The sequence below is a fragment of the Urocitellus parryii genome, chromosome 2 (genome assembly GCF_045843805.1).
Source record: "Urocitellus parryii isolate mUroPar1 chromosome 2, mUroPar1.hap1, whole genome shotgun sequence".
Lineage (NCBI taxonomy): Eukaryota > Metazoa > Chordata > Mammalia > Rodentia > Sciuridae > Urocitellus > Urocitellus parryii.
The window spans coordinates 183927271-183952536 of NC_135532.1; the positions used below are offsets into that span (position 1 = coordinate 183927271).

At 40.6% G+C, this 25266-nt stretch overlaps 1 protein-coding gene across 1 annotated transcript; it reads right to left on the reverse strand.

The window, feature by feature from the left end:
- Positions 1-24790, reverse strand: LOC113183169 (nmrA-like family domain-containing protein 1). Its single transcript, XM_026389417.2, has 5 exons — positions 24727-24790; positions 7795-8033; positions 5192-5441; positions 3965-4155; positions 1-203 (listed from the first exon to the last, which is right to left on the reverse strand). The coding sequence occupies exons 1-5, from the start codon at positions 24764-24766 to the stop codon at positions 24-26; spliced, it is 900 nt and encodes a 299-aa protein (XP_026245202.2). The 5' UTR covers positions 24767-24790; the 3' UTR covers positions 1-23.
- Positions 24791-25266: the final 476 nt, after the last annotated feature.

The following is a 25266-nucleotide window of genomic DNA, read 5'->3' on the forward strand; positions in this document are numbered from 1 at the left end:
GCCTGTCTGAACAGCTGATTTTTCTATAAGTCTTTAAGGGCTCCTAGGTTCTCCGAGATAAACTGGCTGAAGCTTCTGACTTTGGGATTTAGACGGTGGGTGAGTTTGACATCACGGTCTGGCTTCATTTGATAAAAGCGACACATATCAGCCAATTCCTTTGCTGCAGGGAATCCCAACTTTTCATAAGCTTCTGGGGTGATCTTTTAAGAACAAGTAAAAAAGGAGAAAATGTTATAACCCATTTAAAGTAAGATAAAAAGATGATATTCACCGTAATGATGATCCAAGTCCACAATTTTTTAGCTCAATTCCAAAATCCAAGAAACTCAAATGTGTTTCACATGTAATTAGGTAAGAAACTGACTTTGCTGAACTAATTTAGTGACAAATCTGATCTGAACTATGTAAAAATTATTTGTAGTCTTTAATTATCCCATTTAGTTGAAATATTCCAATACTTTACTACAGTGATATTGGTATATTTGATTACAATTTCCTGCCCCAGCCCCTGCTGGTGATATTACATGATGTATATAGACCATACCCCATATAAAAGCTGAAGGATTCTGAAAGCCACGTTGTTTTAGGACCCAAGTACCTTGGATAAGGTGCTAGATATCTATACCACCCTTCACTTGAATGGCACTTCATAGTGCTTTTGTTGGCATTTCCTCATGGGATTCCCCCAGCTGGTCTCTGGTATATTCCACCCACTTGGGACTCCATGTAAAAGTCAAGGTCCCCAATGCTGAACCTGCTTTCTCCTTAAAGATGGCTGATGTCCCATTCATCTTTTCTCCCTTCTTGGTTAGACATTTGCATTTTTTCCTTCAATCATCATAACCTCTGCCAGAACCAGACAGGCCTGAATAGAAGTAGAGCCCATCCCATACCTACTGAACTGCCTTCTGTGAAATTCATTTCTCAAATCCTTTCTGACACTAACTAGATCAATAATTGCTCCCACTGAATAAGCAAAGCTCACTTCTAACTATCTGATCCAGTGTAATCTGTCTTTAGACTCCAGAGATGAACTTTGACCTTAAAAAAATTTGACAAGCCTGGTGCACACCCATAATCCTAGCAACTCAGGAGTCTGAGGCAGGAAGATCGTAAGTTTGAGGCCAGCCTCAGCAACACAGTGAGGCCCTGAGCAAATTAGCAAAAACTTTGTCTCAAAACACAAATTAAAGAAAAAATTTAAAGAACTGGGAATATAGCTCAAGCATGCCTGGATTCAATCTTCAGTACCAAATAATAAAGTTAAAAATTAAAAAAATTTTAAATGTGACAGACATAAACAACTTATGTAAAACCATGATTATCACATGCCACTTACAATAATGAAAATTCAAGAACAACCTACATGTCCAGCAATAAAAGAATAGTAGAATACATTATGGTATATCTACTCTAAGAATATTAAAATTTGTTTTGAAGGAATTTAGCAAAATAGAAAAATGTTCTTAATATAATGTCACGTTCAAAGGCCAGATACAAAATGGCACACTCAATGTTATTTTAATTTTATTAAGTATATGTGCATATACTTATTATATATACTGGAAAAGATAGGAAGAAAATCAACCAAATCTGAATAGTAACTATCTCTGAGAAATTTAACTGTGTGTGATTTTTATATTCTTTTTCATAATTTCTGGAGTTTTTTTACAATAAGAATTCATTATTTTAGAAATCAGAAAAAAAAAAACTAAAAACTTTGAAAAAGAAGGCTCTATGTAAGAAACATGGGAGATGGCTTAAAATCTGTCACCTCAAGTCATTTTCTTCTGCTGTAACTCTGACGATTAACATGCCTCAATAAAATAAGGAATTTTTTACTGTAGATTTTTGAAAAATCTTTTGAAATTTGTTCTGTTATGTCTCACTTTGTAAGACAACCATGTTTCCTCTGGGGGTTAGATAGTTTCAGCCAATCCAGAACTTCTGGTAGGAGTTTGGTCTGGAGCCTGCATTCACCAAAACACCTCAACAGCCTCCTTGGGCCAGACTTGAGTGGGTGGAGGGGCTGGGACAGGTTGTGTAGTGGTGTCAGACCGGGAAGACTGGATCGCCACCTTGTGGCCACATGTACCTTCCCCAGAAAAATGATAATGTCCAAGCATTTTCCCAGTCCACACATAGGTGGTGTTGTCTTCAAGTGAGACTAGTTACTAAGAACAGCATTAACCACTCCATAGAACTCTGTGCCTCTACTGCTCTAGAACTTTTGGTGCCAGAGAAGCATTAGCTGAATTAGGAAACAACATAATGTCCCAAGAATAGAATGCCCACATTCCTTCCCCTTTACTCCTCCCCCCTCACTCCCCTGTGGTGCTGGGGATTGAACCCAGGGCCTTATGCAGGCTAAGCAAGCACTCTACCAACTGAGCTATATCCCCAACCCACTTTCCTTCTTTCTTAAAAAGTTCAAATCCCACAAGACAAAATGAATATAAGACTCAAATGCAAATGTTCCAGGAGAGGGATCACCAAGAAGACAATCTGCACTCAGCGACAAGAGACTGAGCAGACTTTCTGTGAGTCCATGGTTGAGTGAGTGACCTTCATGAGTTTGGGGATAACTTTTCTCTAGGAAATTTTATATGGTTTCAATGAAATACTCAGATGTTATTTTGTGGCTAGATTGACACCTACAATATTTTTTACCAGTCTCAGTCTCCTCAAGCCCCAATACCTGAGGCTGAATTGGGAATCTAGACATCCCCTCAAGATTCACTGGACCAAAAGCTGCTTATGTAAACAAGAACCAAGCTTCCACCCCTAACTTCAGGAAGCATCCTGAAATAGGGATCCACACCCTTTTTGTTAAGGGCTGGATATAAATAATTTAAGTTTTGTGGGCCATATGGTCTCAGTGTATCATCAAAACAGCTCATTCTTTCTCCTCTTATCAACAACTTGCTTGGGGAAATAGTTGTAGTGCTCAATATCACCAATCCTTGTCACTTGGCTATAAAAGATCTGTCCTCTCCATATACCAGTCCTTCCTCTATGATTTATAGCACCTTAGTTATTGAGGGTTTACTAAGCATCATAGCCAGTGTCAAGTGCATGTCATAACATCTCAGTTCATCCTCACAACAATCCACAATGGAGGTATAATAATATTTTTTAAACACTCAGAAACTGAGACTGAGAGAGGATAAGGTGCAGAGATTCCACACAGATACGTAGAGTTAGAACTAGTCAATTTCCCCAACAGCCACTGGCTTCTTGACCTTTATTGCAGAATTTAACCATGTCAGCCCTATTGCTGCCCTCTACCTGTACACAGTCTTGTCCTCCTCAAGGACCTCTTTTGAAGCCCCCTTCTCTCCTGAAGTCTTCTCCTACTGTCCTCTGTCCAGATAGTCTGGACAACACAATTAAGCACCCGTGTTACGCTTTGAGATGCTCGTGGTGACTTTCTTTATGTGCATCAAAATTTTTAGCCTGGTACATAAGAAGTTCTTGATACAAACCTACTACATGTCAAACACCAAGGTAGGTCCTAAATATATCCTGATTTCACAAGAGCACTTTGAGGTCGATACTTGACTTCAAAAAATGAGGAAACTGAGGCTGAGCAGGGGACTAAGAGCCTTGTCCCCATCAGCCTTTTCTGATGCATTTAGCAGTGAGAGCTGAGGAGTCAGGAAGGTGTGTGAGGGAAAATTTGTACCTCAGTCTTCAGATTCTAAGTTCCTTTCACCCAAAAGTAATTTTAATTTAACAAGCTGATTAATCTTGAGTCAAAGAAATAAAGCCATTATGGGAAGGATTCAACCACATTAACCAGTGAAGACAGGTTCATGTGATCACAGTCCTCTTCAATTTCTTCCAACAGTCTAAGCTAAACCCTGCCTAAATCCACTGAAAGTCTAGTGAATTTGTGAGTTAACAGTATGTTAACCAAGGTGGCCCCTCATAATCACACTGATACATCCTAAGAACTCACCTTTGCATCTCGGACTTCTTTCCCCAGACTCTTGGAGAGAACATCAGCATATTGCTGTATTGTTAGTGCTTCTGCACTGAGGCCCACAGCCTTGCCTATAAACTCCTCTGGAGAATTAAAAATGCTAGAAACAACTGCTCCAACATCAGCAACAGAGATACCATCCATTGGTACATCCCCCATGGGCAGTGCTAGATTAAAAAAAATAATAAAATAAAGATAGCTCATTTTATCACTTCCTTCATAGATCCACCAAGCCAAATGAACCACTTAAACAAAAGGAGTAGAAAGGCAGTTGCCATGGTCTGTCCCCCAGTGGTCCTTGTGTTGGATTCTGTTTCCTGATGTGGCAATGTTACGAGGTGGCATTTAAGATGTGGAGCCTAGCCAGAGATCATTGAAGCCACTGCCTTTGGGAGGAATTAAGATCTTTCTTGTGGGACCCCAGGTTAGTTTTCCTAGGGTTGTTATAAAAAGAACGAGACTGAGCAGGACAGTAGCCATGTAAGCCAGGATCACTAAAGAGTGTGTAATAACTCATCTGCTGAATCAACTAGCCCTGAAAATGGATGCTGCTGGGTGGTGGGGAACAAGGCTGGCCCCACTCAGCCCACACTGCAACCTAGTGGTCGCTTAGTAAATATCAGCTATTCCTGTAGTGGAGAATGACATTCACGGTACTCAAGGCCTGGTTTTCCAGATTTGTGGGTCCCAGATGGCTCTAGGTACCAAGAGAAAATGAAGGTATCACCTCTTCACCCAGAACTAGTTAATCCATAGATTATAGGCTCCACTGATTCCGTGTAGGGAGGACCTGGGAAGCTGTATCCTGGAGTCTTGGTCCCTTGAGATTCTAATACTGACCATAAAATCCAGATCCTCCCCTGTTGTCACAGAAGGTCAGATGGATGAGCTAAAAGGGCCCTGAGCAGACATCATGTCCAACTTTCCCATTAGACAGGAGGAATCTGAAGCTTGAAGCCACAGAACTAACTACTTCCATAAGAAGGGTCAGCATGCTAAGACAACCCTTTCTGCTTCTGGTCTCAGATCCAGTTCTCTTCCCTCTATAGTGTAACTGCTGCAAGCAAATTTAGGACAATTTAATATCCCTCTTAGTACAGTAGGTGCTTAAATGATGGGTCCACTGAAGAGGAGCAGGAAAGGATAGAGAGAGAGGAAGGCAACCAGGTGTCTGGTTACCTTTCACCGAAGCCTTCCATTTACCTAAGGTGTAGTAATCTCCATCAGGGGCTTTCGAGGGCTTCAGAATGGTGAAAAAGTTTTCAAAATAAGCTGCCACGCGCACGCTGGTCATGGGAACGCCAATGGACCAGAAATACTCCTCCACCTCTCCCTTCCCATCGAAGTGGGGCACCTTCAACTTGCCCCCACTCAGCCGCTCCACGTTCTCCAGGCCGCTGTATACCACGTGCTTCAGCCCCAGGTGCTTGGCAGTATCTGCCACCATCTTTCCCTGAGGGAAGATAGTAAATCCTTTATGTGGGCCACTGTTTCTGCCTATAGACTAAAGGGAAGGTGCTGGGTCTCCTCCACTCCCTCTGTACTTATTGTCTTCACTGTGAAGAGGACATTTCTGCATCAGTTATGAAGTGAGGGGCCATCAGCATTGGCAAGCAGAGGCTCCCCTCCAAGATGCTGAACCCTTAGCCTGCTCCCCCTGGGGCTGCAAGGGCAGGGACCCAGGGCATGGGGGAGTAGAACAGGAAAGAGAGGAGGGCAGCAGAGAAGCGAATGCCAGGAACCCGAATGAAGCTGAGACGCAATAGCCAAGGAACAGTCGCCCTCTTCCTCTGGGCCCTCAGTATCTTTGTGGTCAACTTCCACATCTGTATATATTATATTGTGGGAGAACAGCCTTGCACGTGACTGAGTCACACTCCGGGGCTGGGTGCTGACACGCTCAGTCGCAGAAATGTGGCAGAGCTTTCCCCACCCTTCCTGGGTGCAGAGTGTCCGTGTCTCCTGCATGGGTGTGTCTTCCTACAGCCCCATGGGTGGAGCTATGCTCACCTCTTCCTTTGTAATATTACCCCTGGCCCTGTTTAGGACAGAATGTTCCATGGAAGTGCTTTGTGTGTGTTCCCTTCTCTTACTGTGCCCTTGGGTGTGACCTACCTAGATGTCAGTCAACCTGCTGACAGTGGACATCATGAAGATAGACTCAGCCTCCTGAAACCTGACCCCTTGCCTCATTTGAATAGTTTCTCCTCAATAAAAGGGGTCAGCACGTTAGCATGTGTTCTCGCTGTCTCTTCCTGCAGACCCTTAAGGTCAGAAGAGCCGTCACAGTGACCCCAAATGAAAAAGGTATATCTGTCTCTTGTGTGGTTATATTGCACAGCCCAATCAGCCCAGTTCAACTGGAGTAACCCCTGAGTGTTTTAGTCGCGAATAGAAACCCAGCATTATATAAATTTTTCTGATAATGGATTATACATGCACATCATTTGGATATTACGGGTATGAGAGATGGGCACATACATACACACCAACACAAATGTATTATATTCTCTTCTTTGTTTTTAGTTCCAAAGTACCTTAATATGGCTCTCCCTCCTTCCCCACCCCTTTCTGTTTTCCTTTTCTTCTTTTCACTGTCTCATTTTTCCTCATTCAGAAGGCAGAGAAGGCATAATCTGGTTTAGCAGACAGAAGAAAGCGAAGCAGAGAAATGACTTCTACCTCCAGGTTCCATAGAGAGTGAATACCAGCATTAGAACCCAGAACTCTTAAAATAAACCCTCCAGATTTTAACCCTAAAAGATGTGCTGACATAAATAGATAAAAATAAAAGGCTATCTATAAATACCAATTCAATAGACATTCCTGAAACAGTTCCATCCTGCTCTTAAACTTTAGAATTGTGCCATATCTGAAGTGGCTGATACCATCCATCACATTCTTTAAATCTAATCTTTATTTTTCTCCCCAATTCATACATATACATGTTTTAAATTCCCAAATAGTACTGTCATAGGGGGTAGATCTTATAATATAAAAACAGTTTCCTGTGTTCTCACACTGATTACTGCTCTCTAGAAGTAACTGTTTTAATTCTTTTTAGTTATCTCCTTACTTCTAAAAAACATGTTTATGCCACTAATTGGTTTTTCCAGTTTTCTATACCCACTAAACTCCTACTAAGATGAGAATTCAGTGCATATCTATGACGTGTTCTCCCTCTCAGTCCTTTTCCATTACCACCATCATACATCTACACAATCCCTTTATTTCATCATCCCAATAAAAAGTTTCTGGCAGATCAATGTGCTATGCTTACACACAGCTAAGCGGAGCCTTGGGATCATCTCTACCCTTACTATTTCTACACACTCTTTTTCCTGAAGTTACTATTATGAGATTATTTGCTTGCTAGTCTCTTTTTTACATGCCCATTGCTAATTAATCCCCAATTCTCTGCCTGAAGTGTAAATATGCTCTTTTATACTTTATTCTCCCTGTTTAGCTCTCCGAGTGGAAGTTACATGGGGAAACTTGCTGTCACCCCACATGCCATCTAGAAACAAATGGTGAGAAGCAGGGAATCAAATGACTGACTATATTAAAGTCACTCTCAAATATATAAGATCTCACCTAGGTGCACATAACATTAATTTCATAATCAAAGACTCCATGAGCAAGTACCTAAAGTACATGTATTCCATAAATGTCAGAGGGATGTTGCAGAGTGAAGCTTATAATTTTGCCCAGACTGAAGTCCTTCTCCCTGCCAGGGAGGACAGAAATAGGTAGGGAGGGAAAGGGAAAAGGCTCAAAGGGGAAAGAAGAAAGAGTTTGGTTCCCACCTGACACACTTCCTTGTCTTTGCTGAAATGCTCCCAGAAGTTGGTCACCACGAAGGCCCCATAGGCTCCTTTTAAGGCAGCTTCCACTGACGCTTTGTCATTCAGGTCACCTTTTACCACCTCAGCGCCAAGGTTCTGGAGCGCTAGGGCATTTGGTCGAGTCACATCCCTCGTCAGTGCTCTCACTGCAAAATGTTTGCTCTCCAAAAGGGCCTTGGCCACAGAGCCACCCTGAGATCCTGTAGAGTCAGGGGAAGAGGAAACACAGGAAAGATCAGGAAGAATGTTCAGGAATGATCAGGAAGTTTCATTGTTCAGTGTAGGCTTGCTGTAGAACCTACTTTGGGGACCCACATGATACTTGAGATATCCCCAAGTATTTCCCAATTGAGTTTCTTTCTTTCTTTTTAAATATTTTTTTAGTTATAGATGAATGCGATATCTTTATTTTGTTTATTTATTTTTATATGGTGCTGAGGATCGAACCCAGTGCCTCACATGTGCGAGGCAGGCGCTCTGCCGCTGAGCTCCAGCCCCAGCCCCCAACTGAGTTTCTTTGAGCACTTCAGAGGTGCAGAAGCCAAGGGGAGAACAGGATTGGGAAAGGCTTGAGGCAACAAGAAGTCCAGGTGAACAGGGTGCTTGCCTCTCTATCCCAGAATCAACAAGGGCAATTATAATATAATTCAGTTATATATTTTATATGGAGGTTCTTCAGACAATTGTATTTAAAAAAAAAAAAAAAAAAAAAAACTTCCTAGTTTGCACACTTTTTTTTTTTTCAGAAGGGCTAGGTATCAAATGCAGGGCCTTGCACATGCTAAGCAAGCTCTTCCACTAAGCTATATGATTAGCTTAGTCTATATTTTGTAAACATTTTGAAAACTTGCACGTTTCTTTTTATCACATTCAAGACCAATCACAATATGATCATATGATCGTCACTTGTCTAGTTGATCTACTCTGGACATGCTTACTGAAAGCCCTCTGATATATACCAAGTGCTGTGCTGGGTTACTGAGATTCGAGTTTCTCCATCAGATTGGCCAGATCTGTCCTAGATGATTTTTGTGTTTTTAAATCTACATTGACTTTCTCCATCCTGCCTCGTGCCCTGGAAGGCTCACCTTGATAGACTCCATCAATAGGTTCTCTTGCCCTCCTGTTGGGTCTGAGCAATGGGAAGGGTCAGCAGAAGACCCAAGGGCAAGGTAAAGCTGACCATCTTCATATCACTATTGTCTCAGGTTCTGGTCATCTCTTTTATCCTTTTCTCCCTCCTTCTGTTGCTTACATACTCCTTATTGTTCTCTTCCCTGTAAAACTTTATTAATTTTTTGCAATTTCTCTGAATATGTGGCATCTGTTTCTTATGAGATGCCAGTTGATACATGCTTGATAACCCTAAAATAAGGTCTACCATTCATGTGCTCTCTCTTTGCACCAAGAGCTTCAATCAATGAAAGTAGCAAATTGCTTAGTGGTAAGTATGAAGAGGTACCATAAAGTTCACCAAAGTGTAAGGAAAGCCTCCACATTAAAGGCAAAACCAAAATAAACAAACTGATAAAAGGAAACAGTGCAAAGCATAGGGGGAAAAAAATAAAAATAATTACTATTCTCCAAGGTTGATGAAGATTTTGCATTCCAAACACTACATCTGCAAAAGGAGGAAAGAATTAGTAGGGAAAAAAAAGGCAAAGAGAAAAAGCATTCACAAGATGAAGCTCTGAGGAATTTAAAATATTAGAGCAAAAATAAAATTTCAATATAAAAAGTCTGGGAACTCTACAAGGATTAGAAGAAACAAGCAAAGAAATAGAAAATAAGAGAGAGAAAAAATAATTAGAAGATCAAGCCAAGGGAATTCCAAAATGAGATAATAGAGAAAATGGAAGTGCGGAATTTATTTGATAATTATTTGATAATTAATCAGAGATAATATCTCAGAGTCCAAGGAGATGGGCTGAGCTCCCAGATTGAGGGGTCAGTGAGGGCCAAATACAATGACAATGTCCCCATTACAGTGAGATTTCTGGTTCATATTTTTATTTACTCTTCTATTTCACGGTACTGGAAATTGAACCCAGGGTTTCACACATGCTGGGCAAGTGCTCTACCGCTGACCTACATCTCTATCCCTTAATGTGAAATTTCAGAACCCTGGAGATAAAAAGATGTTGATTTCTGGGGAAAGGAAAATCAACTCTAAAACATGGGATAGAAACAGCATCAGATTTCTGGATTTGTTTGTTTTAAACAAGTTTACTGAAACAACATCATGATTAAATTGAAGGGAAAACTAACTTGGATTCTTTTTTAGAGTAATTTATTCCTACTTAATGACAGATTGTCCTACAAGTAACAGTTACATACAAAAGTTATAAAATTATTCTTGGTTTTTCATGAGAAGTGAAAAGAATTAAAATTCTCCAGTAGAACAAGGTATATGAGTAGTTTTTATGTTATTAAAACAATAAGAACAAAATAACTTACTGGATTATAAAAATGAGTGCTGAATGATCATGGCACTATGGGCAAAAAGGTATTTTCACAGTACTGATATTTTCCCTTTGTTATCTGCATTTGATGTTGACCAACACATACCACTGGCAAGCCTGGGGACGAAGCTCAGTGATAGAGTGTTTGCCTAGCATTCCCAAGGCCCTGGGTTTCATTTCCAGCACAGCCAACAAACAACCCATACCACTGGCTATTTGGAATACATATATTTTACACACACACACACTGGCAGGTGTGGTGCATGCTTGTATCCCAATGACTCTGGAGGCTGAGGCAGGAAAATCTCAAGTTCAAGGCCAGCCTGGGCAATTTAGCAAGACTGGTTTAAAAAAAAAAAAATACAGACTGGGGATATAGCTCAATGGTAAAGTAACTCTGATGATTACACAGTAGCAGGCAGGTAATAGGTGCACAATAGGCTTGTGCACATATACCAATCATTCATGTACCAATAGAGGAATGGGGAAGAGGAAAATGAAAGAAGAGAGAATTTTTTACTGGAGTAGTCAGGAGGTGATAGAACCAAATTGTAGTTTTCTAATTAACATCATAAGAACAGAGTTCTGGAGTGTCTGTTTCATGGATCCCTGTCAAATCTGAATCTGATTTGGAATCTGTGGTTCACAATAAGCTTTCTTTAGTTACTTAGTGGATGGAGTGTGCGGTTAATCTTAAACTGCCCCACAACCTTCTAATGAATAAAATAGTGTTCTCAGTCTTGACTCCTTTCTTGTGTTTTACGTGAGCCAATGGTGAGCTCTGGAGATCAGCTTTCAAACCCCAGACCATCAGCAGCCATGATGGTGCAGGACTGAGAGAGCAGGAGCCATGGGGTGAGTCGGGGGAACGTCGTACTTTCCTTACAATGTCGAACGCAATGAAGCAAGGCTATTCAGGGGGGAAAATAAAATTCTATCTAGAATTCTAAGCCTAGACAAAAGATCAATTCTAAAAATTTTATATGAAGACATTTTCAGACACATCCTCAAATTTTTAACTCCCATGCATTTAAAAATTTTTTTTTAAATTATAGATGGACACAATACTTTATTTATTTTTATGTGGTGCTGAGGATGGAACCCCGTGCTAGGCAAGCACTCTACCACTAAGCTATAACCCCAGCCCTCCCATGCACTCTTTATAAGGTACATAAGTTGCCAGAGATTGCCCAAGATGAGAAAGTAAAGCAAGCTGAAGAAACCAAGAAGGCTAGGGGTTTGGCTTGGTGGTAGAGCACTTGCCCATCATGCAGGAGGCTCTGAGTTCAGTTCCCAATACTGAGAAAGAAAAAAGTATCCAGAAACCAAACTCAGGATAAAGAAAAAGAGAATTATTAGAATAATGAAGAAAGGAAGATAGAAAGACCGAAACAGAAAAATGAGCACTTGAGGAAGGAGATCACCATAGTGTTGCTGGGAGAAACAGAACCAACAGATTAATGATGTGCTTGATCATTTTCAGAGAAATCTTCCAGTTTTAAAGAGATAAGAGAAAAATGGTATATGTAAAGAAAATTAAGCAAATAGAAATAATGGCAATTAATTTAAGAGAAAACAAATTGTGTAAGAAGTAAAGTAGTGTACATTTGGCTCAAGTATGAACAAAAATTAGGGGTTTAATTCAGTGGTAAAATATATATACTTCAGGGGCTTGGGTTGTGGCTCAGTGGTAGAGTGCTCACCTAGCACGTGTGAAGGCCTGGGTTCAATCCTCAGCACCACATAAAAATTAAAAAAATAAAGGTATTGTGTCCAGCTACAACTAAAAAATAAATATTATATAAATATATGTTATATTTACATAATCTATATACTATATTATATAGATTATATAAATATTATATATAAATAAATATTTTTTATATAATATTTATTTATTTATTTATTTATTTATTTATTTGGTGCTGGGGATTAAACCCAGAGGCACTTTCCCAGCCGTTTTATTTTTTATTCTGAGATAGGTTCTTGCTAAGTTGTGGAGGGTGGTCTCAAACTTGAGATTCTCCTGCCTCTCAGCCTCCTGAGTAGATAGATTTATAAGCATACACCACCATGCCTGGCCTACAGTATGTATTTAGTATGCGTGAGGCCCTAGGTTCCATCCCTAGCACTAGTAGTAATAATAATAGTCTATTATATATATATAAACTGCCCCACAACCTTCTAATGAATAAAATAGTGTTCTCAGTCATATATATATATATATATATATATATATATATATATATATATATAAACAAATTGTTATAAACTTTTTGGGCAGGACAGAGAAAAGAAAGCATGTGCTTGCAAGCAGAACTAAAGACAATGGAGACAATCTAAAAGTAAAACATGAATAACAATATTATCAATTTGTATTATTAATTTGAAATATAGAGATGGGACAAATACCAGTATAAACAGAAGAGTCAAATGTGGACAGGGTTAGGGCTGGGTGTGCTGATTTTCTTTGTAAGTTTTGAAGGACTAGTGACTTTTTAAAAACTAAGATTATGCACTTTTTGTTGTTGTTGTTTTTCTACTTTCTTCTTATTTATTTATTTATTTTTGCATTACAATTCTTAATACACCATCCTACAATAATTTATCATATCTCTGATTATATATAAGGAATGTTGACACCAAATTCACATCTTCATACATGCAATTTGTATAATGATGAGGGTTTCCTTTCACCATCCATGCTATACCCTTTCTCCCTCCCTTTCCCTCCCACTCCTATTCCCTATCTAGGTAATCTTCCTCCCTTGCTCTCCCTCCCAACCCCATTTTGAGTCATCCCCCTTATATCAGAAAAGACATTCAGCATTTGTTTTGGGGGGATTGGCTAACTTCACTTAGCATAATCTTCTCTAATGCCATCCATTTCCCTGTAAATGCCATGATCTTGTTCTTTTTATTGCTGAGTAATGTTCCATTGTGTATAAATGCCTCATTTTTTTATCATTCATCCACTGCACTTCCATTAAATTTTAATAAAAATATTTGTTAGTTTTCTAGGGCTGCCATAATGGACTGGGTGGCATAAATAACAGAAATTTCTCACAGTTCTGAAGGGCAGCAGTCTAAGGTCAAGGTTTAATCCCAGGTGGTTTCTCCTGAGCCCTCTCTCCTTGACTGGTAGATGACTGTCACTGATCCTCACATGGTCTTTTCTTTCCTTAAGTATTCCTGATATCTAGGCCCAAATTTTCTCATCTTACAAGAATACCAGTCAGATTGGATTAGACTCTACCCTAATGGTCTCACTTTATTATCTCTTTAAGGGTTCTTTTCTCCAAATGCAGTCACATTCTGAAGTATTGGGGTTTAGGATTCCATCATATGAATTTGGAGGGAGAGAATGACACAAATCAGCTCATAACATTGACCAGTATAATTTTTTCCTTACATTCCTCCTAGTAAACCAGGCTATCCTTGATGATAAAAACTGTTCATTCTTTTTTAAAAAATCTTTTTTAGTTATAGATGGACACAATGCCTTTACTTTATTTTTATGTGGTGCTAAGGATAGAACCCAGTGCCTTACCATTGCTAGGTAAACACTCTACCACTGAGCCACAACCCCAGCCCCAAAACTGTTCATTCTTTATCCCTGCTTCCCAGCTAAGTGCTGAGACTGGTCCATCATAAGGTCTCAATACCACTCACTGAATGAATGAATCTAGTGGGAAGATTGAAACCTCTATCCTCTCAATGCTCAGCTTTGGTGGTGGGCAGTCCTGCCTGGACCAGCATGAGATGGAGAAGCCAATAAGATAGACCAACAGGTAAAAATAAGAAGAGCTGGAGCAAGGCTCTCCTAACCACTCATACCTTCATGTTTCAATAAGCAAAATGTGAGAGAAATTCATCCACTTGACCCCATTCTCTAACCCAACAGAATATACCAATAAGATTGTTGGTCTGAAAAAGCTGCCTCCACAGTACAAATGCTTGTCAGACAAAATTGTCCCATGTCCCACTTGCTTGTTTTGGATTGTGGCATGTTGAATCCAGTTCCTTCCCAGATGATTTCATGTTGAGAGTAGCGTTTGGCTGGCAGGCACTAGAGATACTGCTAAGAGTGTGATGTTCAAGTGCATATGCTATAGGTTTAACACCTGTGCTGAGTATGGTAAGAATGTTCCACATCTGCAAAATGGGGAGCTTCCAGATATTTGAGTACAAACACTTTGGCAGAAAGTATCTGAGATGGCCAGGTATGGTGACACATGCCTGTAATCACAGCCACTCAAGATGCTGAGGCAGGAGGATCATACATTTGAGGCCAGCCTTGGCAACTTAGTGAGGCCTTGTCTCAAAATTTAAAAAATAAAAAAATTTAAAAAGGACGACTGGGGTTGTAACTCAGAGGCAGAATGCCCCTGAATACAATCCCAGTACCATCACCAAAAAAAAGAAAGAAAGAAAGGAAAAGAAAAAGAAAGAAAGAAAAGAAAAGAAAAAGTAAGTGATTGAGATGAGAGCCCAGGTAAGGGAGAGCAGGCCCTTCAGGTTCCCCAGCTTCCCCAGCCTGTGCTACCTTCTTTTGAAAGAGGACTTCTCTTCTTTCATTTATTTTTTAATTTTTTGTAGTTGTAGATGGACAGCATGCCTTTATTTTACTTGTTTATTTTTATGTGGTGCTGAGGATTGAGCCCAGTGCCTCACACATGTGAGGCAAGCACTCTGCCACTGAGCTACAGCACCATCCCTCATTTATTTATTATTTTTTCTTTTGCACAAGTCCCAAGGTCTGTTCCAAGGGGCTTTATGTACATTAAATGGGTTCTTCAACTTTTTCCCTTAAATGTCATTTCCATTTGATCTTCAGAGACCACAGAAAGATATTATTTTTCAAATACATGTTTTAGAGATGGATAGATCCTAAGTTTGTTTTGGTTTTGAGTTCTTAGCAAATAATGGGCATTGGACAGATCACTTAACACACTTCATCTCAATTCTCACAGTGAGAATTACAATTTTAAGACAGAATTACAATTTCTGTTGGGTGTGGTGAGGCACATCTATAATCCCAGAGACTTGGGAGGCTGAAGCAAGAGAATCTCAAGTTTGAGACCAGCCTCAGCAACTTAGTGAGGTCCTAAGCAACTTAGCAAGACCCTGTCTCAAAATTTAAAATTTTTAAAAGGGTTGGGATTGTAGCTCAATGATAAAGCACCCCTGGATTCAATCCCCATTAACCAACAACAACAAAAAAAACTGCATGACAATTTCCAGTTTATAAATAGAAAGTTAAGGTTCAGAGAAATTAAGTAACTTGCCTAAGGTAACATATAAACTAAGTGGTGGAAAAGATCAAACCAGTGGGGTTTGACTGGAAGGCTTTTACCAACTGCATGACCTTGGATACATTTATCCTTATCCATAAGGTGAGGCCAGTAATTCCCAAGGGGAGTTTTTATTAGTGAAACAAGTGTAGCTCAGGGCCTGGCACCTTGAAGGAATGCTTTTTATCACAGCTTGGCCCATAGGTTTGGGCAGAGCCCTTGATTAGGAACAAGTATAGAATAGACTTCCTAAATCTGCACCAAAGCTTTGGGAGTTCCTAATCTTCCAGAAACCAGCAACAGCAGCTGCCACTGCACCTGAACCTAGCCACTCTCAAGTCTGGCACAGAAAGGCTTAATACTAGGGTTAGCAGATAAAATGCCAAACACTCAGTTAAATTTGAATTTCAAATCAACAGTAAAGAAATTCAGTGTATGTCTCATGCAATATTTGGATATTCTTTATAAAAAAATTGATTCATTGTTTACCTAAAATTCAAGTTTGACTGGGTATCTTATGTTTTTTATCTCCAAAATCTAGCAACCTCAAATATATAAACACACCCAGAGTTCAGGATTTACAACTAAGGACAAGAACTGGGTTAGAAGGTAAGCAGCCCATTCTTTCACTAACTAGGAATCAAACTTCAATTCTGATACGTCTAACCTGATTCCTTTAGTAGCCAATCCCAAGGACCTTAGCCAACTGCCTGTGCAAACAAGCCTGTTTGAACAAGTTTAAGGACACTAAAACTGAGCTGCTGGATTTCCTTGAAATGCACCTCCCCGCTGTCTTCCACACTTAAGTAAATCTCAGTTTTCTTCTTCTAGTTGCTCAAGCCAGAAAACTTTGAAGATATCCTCCATTCTTCTTTCTTACTCTTGACATTTGGTATATCCAAACCTGTCCAGATTCCAACCACTCCCCACTACCCCATGACTGCTTGTGTTCTCAGCCACTGTCATCTTGCCTGGTTTATGAGAACAACCTCCTAGCAGGTCTCTCTGCTCCTGCATTTGCTCCCTATAGTCTCTTCACAAAACAGAAGCTCAAATGATCCTTTCGATACTGAACTCATGTCATTACTCTGCTCAGAATTCAATGGTTTCTCTTTCAAGAAAGATGGAAATCTTTGCCATCACTGGAAAGTCTAATACAGTTATTCTCCCAACTTCTTGCCTTTTTTTTTTTTTTTTTTGGTTGTAGTAGGACACAATACCTTCATTTTATTTATTTTTATATGGTACTGAGGATCAAACTCAGAGCCTCGCACGTGCTAGGCAAGTGCTATACAGCTGAGTCACAACCCCAATCCCTTGCCTTTTGTTCTTGTTCCTTTTAACATCAATAACTTGCCTGACTGCTGGGGCTTTTTTGTTAGTTCTCTCTCTCTCTCTCTCTCTCTCTCTCTCTCTCTCTCTCTCTCTCCCTCTCCCTCTCCCTCTCTCTCTCTCTCTCTCTCTTTTAATAATTGTGGCTTCAAGGGGATGGGGATATAGCTCAGTTGCTAGAGTGCTTGCTTCGCATGCACAAGGCCCTGGGTTCAATCCCCAGCACCACAAAACAAACAAACAACAAAAACAAAACAAAAAAAAAAACTGTGGCTTCCACAAAGTTGGTATTTTTAAATTTTATTTGTTTTTTGGACCTTTATTTTGTTTATTTATATACAGTGCCAAGAATCAAACCCAGTGTCTCACGCATGCTAGGTAAGCATTCTACCACTGAGCCTCAACCCCAGCCCAGTATGTGTCTCTTTTTTGAGACAGGGTTTTGCTAAGCTGCTGAATATGGCCTTGAACTTGAAATCCTCCTGCTTGGCCTCCCATGTAGCTGAGATTACTGGTGTTTGCCAATGGGCCCCCACCCTGGCTGTTGGTTTTGAGGACCTATTTCACCTTTCTCTCTGCTTTAGTGCTTGCCCTCCTCCAGACAAAAATCTCTGTCCACATTGAACTTGTTTTCTAGTGTGGAGAGGCAGATAGTAATAGAATAAATCATGCAGGGAAGGGAACCAGATGGTGACCAGATGGGAACAGCATTGTAACTTTTAAAATGAAAGTCTGGAAACTCCTCACAGTGACATCTTTTATTCCCCGCCGTGGAATTGAGAATTGAACCCAAGGGAGACCTAACCCTGAGCTAGATCTCCAGCCCTAAGTTGCCAAGGCTGGCCTCAAACTTGTGATCCTCCTGCCTCAAGTCTCCTGAGTCACTGGGATTACAGGCATGTGCCACTGCACCTGGCCGCAGAAAGTGACACTGATGGGACTTTGAATGATGGGAGGGAAAAGAAGTGTGGGTACCTGGGGAAGATCATCCTCAGTGAGGGAGCAGCCAGCACAAAGGCTCTGAGGTGGGAACACCTTGAAGAACAGCAAGAAAACCAAAGTAACTGGAGCAGAAGGAGGAGGATAGAGGAAAAGGCGGTCCACTGATATGGGTTGTTGAGAGCCACAGCCAAAGGGGCCCCAGCAAACTTCCAGCTGCCAGCAAACTTCCAGCTGCCGGCTGATGATTGGCTCACAGTGGCCCCAGCAACATCTAGCTGATTGGCTCCTCTGCAGTCATGTTCATTGGGCTGTTTCCCTGCCCTTCAAGCTGCCAGCTGATGATTGGCTCACAGTGGCCCCAGCAACATCTAGCTGATTGGCTCCTCTGCAGTCATGTTCATTGGGCTGTTTCCCTGCCCTTCAGACTACGGAACTGCTCATTGGGGGACTTCTTTGGCTCCGCCCACGCGACCTAGCCAATCGGCCTCAAGAGAGGAGGATTGTGGGAGGTGGGGGTTGGTGTGTGGGAGAGGCTTCTGGAAGCCGGTGGTGGCAGTTGGGCTCTGAGGGTTTTTCCTGAGGAGCTGTTTTGTTTGGCGTTTATAGTTTTAAAAATAAAGTTTGTTTCTTTTGATAAGTGGCTCCTGAATTGTGCCCAGTCAGACTGCGGCATTTGGTGGCTCGCACGGGGAGCGACTGAGGGTAAGTAAACTGCTCGCCCCTGAGGGCAGGGCGAGAGGATGGGTAGCCATTCTAAGTTTACTCTTTTGTTTTGCTTCATTTTTGTTTTAAGTTGCCTATCCCTGGAGATGAGTGAGACGGAAGAAAAACCGCTCACATTTGAGGAAAAACTATTTGCGTTTGAGGAACAGATAGGGAGAAAGGTCGGATGGACATTTCAGTCCCTGGAGATGAGTGAGATGGAAGAAAAACCGCTCACAACTGAGGAAAAACTATTTGCGTCTGAGGAACAGATAGGGAGAAAGGACGGATGCACATGTCAGGAGGATAGAAAGGCTATAATGAAATTTTGTTGTTCCATTTTTATTGGATTCTGTCTCGGTTTGGTTTGGTGTTATCTTGCTGGGTTGTATTATAGTAGAAATACGGGATCAGCAATTAGTAAAAAACAAACCGAAAGAGTGTTAAGTAAATTGTTAGACGAAGGAGGCATCTCAGTAAAATCAAGAATACTCAGGGCATACGTTGATACAATACAAAAATATAGCCCATGGCTTTTTAAGGAGGAGTTGTTAGATATATCACAATGGAACCATCATGGTGAAGATTTAAAAAGAATAGAAAAGAACAACCCAGGGACTCTGCCAGTTGGCACATTGACATTGTGGGCGAACGTATCTGGTTTGCTTAGTCCAAAGCCTTCAGATCAGACAAAGGTAGAGGAAGGAGAAGACATATTGATTCAAGTAAAAGAGGTCTCTCAAGTTAGTCAGAATGAGGAAAAGATTCAAGTACAAGAGAAGGTCTTTCAAGCTAGTGAGACAGAGGAAGGAAGTTTAGAGCAGAAAAAGCCATCAGGGGAAAAGTTACAACAGGAGACTGCTAATAACACCTTTCTATCAGAGAGAGAAAGTCTCCAACCAACAGCACCACCTCTACAGGAGACTGCTACTAACAGCATTCTATCACCAGAGGGCATAAGTGTCCAATCAACAGCACCACCTCCATATGCTAGGAGACTCCCAACCCCCGCAGGTGATAGTTGGGATCCTGAGACAGGATCTCAAGTATGCCCTGTATTTGAGGTAGGAGGGCAGCGAATTCACCAGGGTTTATTTTACAAAACAGTGAAGGAGCTAAAAGAGGCTGTAACAACCTATGGTCCTCAAGCACCCTTCACTGTAAGCTTGATCGAATCCATTACCAACTTAAATATGACGCCAGCAGATTGGGCTAATATGTGTAAAGCTGTGCTAACTGGAGGACAATACCTGTTATGGAAGGTTGCTAATGAGGAATTTTGCAAGGAGACGGCTATGGGAAATGCAGCAGCTGGTTATCCTCAGAGAAATCTAGATATGTTGTTAGGAAAGGGACCTTATGAGGATCGGCAGCAACAACTTGCATATGATCCTGGTGTATACGCACAAATTGCTATAGATGCACTTAAGGCATGGAAGACTTTACAAGGACATGGAGGTTTACAAGGTCAATTATCTAAGATAATACAAGGAGCTAATGAACCTTATGCTGAATTTGTAGATAGGCTTATTCAAACAGCTACCAGAGTTTTTGGGAATACAGAACAAGCAATGCCATTAATAAAACAACTGGCTTATGACCAAGCGAATCGTTGGTGCAGAGATATCATTAGACCATGGAAACAGGAAGATTTAAACAAATATATTAAATTGTGTAGAGACATTAATGAACAAGAGCAAGTCATGGCAGCTGCAGTAAAACAGGCTTTAGATGCCAGAGACATTAATGAACAAGGGCAAATTGTGGCAGCTGCAGTAAAACAGGCTTTAGATGCCAGAGACATTAATGAACAAGGGCAAATTGTGGCAGCTGCAGTAAAACAGGCTTTAGATGCCGGGCTAAGAACATGCTACAATTGTCAACAAGCAGGACATTTTAAAAGGAATTGCCCCATAGGAGGAGGGTTTAACAATACTAGGTATCAAAGGAATAGAATACCGGGTATTTGCCCACGATGCCGTAGAGGGAGACATTGGGCTAATGAATGCCGTTCTCAAACCACCATAGAGGGTACTCCATTATCAAAAAACGAACAAGGACAAGGTTTTTATCCACAATATCGTGGACAAAGGCATCGGGCTCCGTTGCCAAAAAACGGACAGGGGGCCCCAATGCTCCGGGGCCCCAAACCACAAATATACGGAGCTCTGGAGGAACCCAGCAACCCCAGCAACCCCATCAGGGTAGTGCCCAGGGCATCAGATCCCTCATCAGACAAACCAGAGGGAGCGCAGGGTTGGACATCTGCGCCTCTGCCAGAGCAGTACTAACTCCAGAGATGGGAGTTCAAATCATTCCCACAGGGGTGAAAGGACCTCTTCCCAAAGGAACAGTAGGCTTATTATTGGGACGCAGCTCTTCTACTCTAAAAGGACTTTTGATAAGTCCTGGGGTAATTGATCCCGATTATGAAGGTGAAATAAAAATTATAGCCAGTTCTCCAAAAGGTATATCAGTAATTTCACCAGGAGATAGAATAGCACAGTTACTAATAATACCATGCCTACATGATAAATTTTCCAGTCATGCTGTAGAAAGAGGTTCCAAGGGATTAGGCTCCACAGGTGTAGATTGGGCTATGCTTTCTTTAAATTTAGATTCTCGCCCCATGCTAAAACTAAATATTCAAGGACATGAATTTAATGGGCTACTGGATACAGGTGCAGACCTTAGCATTATCTCTCGTCAAGAATGGCCAAAACATTGGCCATTACAACAAGCCACTCAAACGCTTCGAGGCCTAGGAGTGGCGAATAATCCCGATAAAAGTGCAATGGTATTAGATTGGAAGGATCCTGAAGGATGTGAAGGAACTATACAGCCATATGTATTGGATCATCTTCCTATAAATTTATGGGGACGAGATGTCTTAGATCAATTAGGTTTAACATTAACAAATAATATCAATCAAAATGCACCCACTATTATGGCTAGACAAGGTTTTAGGAAAGGAAAAAGATTAGAAAAACAAGAACAAGGTATAGCAGCACCAATACAAATAAATCAAGGAACAGACAAACATGGGTTGGATTTTCACAAAGGGCCACTGAGACAATAAAAATTACCTGGAAATCAGAAAAACCAGTATGGGTCCCTCAGTGGCCCTTGACTAAAGAAAAGATACAAGTAGCCCATGATCTGGTCAAACAACAATTAGTGGAAGGACATATACAACCTTCTGTATCTCCCCATAATACTCCCATTTTTGTCATCAAAAAGAAATCTGGTAAATGGAGATTATTGCAAGATTTAAGAGCCATTAATAATGAAATGGTCATTATGGGACCTGCTCAATCGGGGATTCCTCAGTTGTCTGCTTTGCCAAAAACTTGGTATGTTTTAGTTATAGATATTAAAGATTGTTTTTTTTCAATTCCAATTCATCCTGAGGATAGTCCACGTTTTGCATTTACTATCCCTGCACTGAATCATGAAGGTCCTGATCAGAGATATGAATGGAAAGTACTCCCTCAAGGGATGGCTAACAGCCCAACTATGTGTCAAATTTATGTTAACAAAGTAATCCAGCCACTTAGAAATCAAAATCCTGAGCTACAAATATTTCACTATATGGATGACATATTATTAGCACACAAAGCTAAAAACACATTGCTAGAATGTTATGCCACACTTACAAACTTATTAAAAAATTATAATCTAGAGATAGCAATAGATAAAGTACAATTAAATTTTCCAATTAATTATTTGGGAGTTCTATTATCCTCAACCATGGTCCGTCCACCAAAAATTCAAATACGAGTAGATCAACTCAAATCACTTAATGACTTTCAAAAGTTATTAGGAGACATAAATTGGATAAGGCCTTATCTAGGTATTCCAACAGGAGAATTGGGACCTTTATTTGATATCCTAAAAGGTCCATCAGATCCAAATTCACCCCGAATGTTAACGCCTGAAGCAAGAAAGGCATTAAAAATCATTGAAACATATATGGAAAATATGCATTTGGATAGAATTGATATAAGTTTGCCTTTATTATTTATTGTACTATCAACAAAAAATATTCCTACAGGAGTATTTTGGCAAGAAGGTCCATTATTATGGATACATTTATCTTATTCTCCTAACAATATTCTTACTAGGTATCCTGAGGCTGTAGGACAATTAATACTCAAAGGAATAAAAACAGCAAAGGCAGTGTTTGGAATTTCTCCTAATAAAATTATTACTCCATATACTATGAATCAAATTGATGAATTAGCTAATGAGTTAAATACTTGGGCAATAATCATGTGCAAATCTAATGTTTCATTTGATAACCACTTACCATCTAATCCTTTATTGTCTTTTTGGTCATTGCATCCTGTAATTTTTCCAAAAATGACAAGAAAAACACCTATCATGAATGCTCCAAATATATTCACTGATGGATCAAATAATGGTACAGCAGCAATAGTTACCCCTGATCGAACTTTTACATTTTTAGTACCCAAACAATCAGCTCAAAAGGTAGAGCTTAATGCAGTATTACAAACTTTTGTGATGTTTAAAGATTCTGTATTTAATTTATTTTCTGATAGTCAGTATATAGTTAATGCTATAGTATCCCTTGAAGATGCTGGTAGGATTTCCCCCTCTCTGTTTAAACAACAAGCATGTGGCTTAGGGACCGTGCCTGCCTTAGGTTGTCCAATACTACATATGGTCCTTACCCGTCTTCGGATGAGCTGACCTCAGGGCGTCAGCCTCCTGTCTTAGGTTGGTACCATTGTAATTGGATCTTACCCGTCATTGACTACCGGTCCAGTATACAGCCACACCTGTGGAGAGGTACCAGCGGGGGGGGGGGGGTGAGGTGATATGGGTATTGCATGCCATTAGCAGGAATGCATTTTCCTTGGAGAGCAGCAGCAGGTCATGGGAGATTTTTGAGCAGAGACAGGACATGCATTATCCAAGGGTTTTGAATGGATCATCAGGAGGCTAAAATGAGAACAGAAGGGGAATTATCTTGTTTGATTAACATTTTTGCAAAGATGACTCCTTTAGGGAACAGACTTTAAGGTAAACCAGAATAGGATTAGGGAGGCTAATTCAATATCTTCCCAGGTGAGAGAGGTCCCTCATGTATGCAACAGGGTTCCACTTTATGCTTTGAATGCAAACCTTGCCACTTGACCTTAGGTGACTTATTTTAAAACTGAATTTTTTTTGTGTGTGTGTGTGTGCTGAGGATTGGACCCTGGTCCTTGCACATGCCAGGTAAGTACTCTACCACTGAGCTACATCCCTAGCCCTGATATAATTTTTTTCTTCTTCTTCTTCTTCACCCTCTTTTCCTCCTTAAATGTAGAGGAAACAAAACTAACATTTTTCCTGTCCCAGAAAAGCTACCATGTCCTTTACTACCCAGAAGAACATCACTGCCCACAAGAATAAAGAAATGCTAGGCCTGGAAGCTAGAGGAATGACTCTCTTAAGGACACCCAATGGACTCTAATTAATTATATGTAACTGATAATATTTGAATCCCAGCCCTTGTATCCCTCTTTTAAAAGCCCTGCATTCCCCTTGGCAGAGAGAATCACAGCCTCTGGGACAGGAGTCCCATGTTTCTCCTTTGCTTGCAAATCAATAAAACTTTTTGCTTTTTCTCAAATCCTTGTCCTCATTATTGGTTAGGCAACAAAGGTAAGAACTGAGCTTTCTGGCATCAAGCTTCTGGCATGCTCCCAACGCCTCTACCGTTTCAGAACCCATGGAGTATTGGTCTACACACCCACAGGCCTCTCACACGGGCCATTTATCAGGAAGTGAGTGGAGAAAGAATTCCAGAGGATAGCCCCAGATGGAGAAGCTGTCATTTGTTATCTGGAGACTATGTCAGTTGCCATTGTCCCACAGAAATCATGCTTTACAAATCAAGTTAAATCAATCTGCCCCCCCCCACATCAAAAACACAAAACAAGAAGCAATGCCCTAGGTTCAATCCCCAGTTACACACACACACACACACACACACACACACACACACACACCAGCACAAGCAATAGGATGTCTTTCTTAATTTTCTCCAAAGGCTCATTGTTCAGCCCACACTTACAAGCTCTGAAGTTAAAATCAGAGAGATTGAGCAAAATCAGCATGCACTTAAACAGAGGAACTGTTTTGTTTTTTACCTGTTGCTCCGAACACTGCAATTACTTTCCTGTTGGCCATGTTCCTGGGCAAAGAAAAGAACTGATGGAGTAGCAGAACTTTCTTCTGGAGCACACACAGTTTTGTTTCTTGTGTGAGAATTTAGACCACAGTTAATTGCCACACCCCTTCTGTTGCTCCTCCTTTTCCTGTTACACCCCACTCTGACACTGCAATTTTTTTCCAAGTCCCTGTCTTTTCAATTAGAGCACATTGGTTTTGTATACTAATGAGGTTTTCTTGCGTGAGTGTTATACACCATGACCACACCCCTTATGCTGCCTCTCCCTGCCCTTGTTAACCCACTGACTTACTCACTCTGACACTGCAATTTTTCCCAACCCTCTATTTTTTAATTAGAGCACATTAGTTTTGCACACTAATAGGGAATGTTTGTGTGAGAATTACACACTATATTTGATTACCACACCCCATATGCTGCCCCCTACTTGGAAGGGTTTTCCATGTTACATCAACTCATTTACTCATTGTGATGTTGCAGTTTTCCAAATGAAGATTGC

Coding starts and splice junctions, on each gene's coding strand:
- LOC113183169 (XM_026389417.2), bottom strand. CDS start 24,766: ATGGCCAACAGGAAAGTAATTGCAGTGTTCGGAGCAACAG. Junction 8,034..24,726: donor TGCAGTGTTCGGAGCAACAG/GTAAAAAACAAA, acceptor CTGACTCTACAG/GATCTCAGGGTGGCTCTGTG. Junction 5,442..7,794: donor AAGACAAGGAAGTGTGTCAG/GTGGGAACCAAA, acceptor ATCTTCCCTCAG/GGAAAGATGGTGGCAGATAC.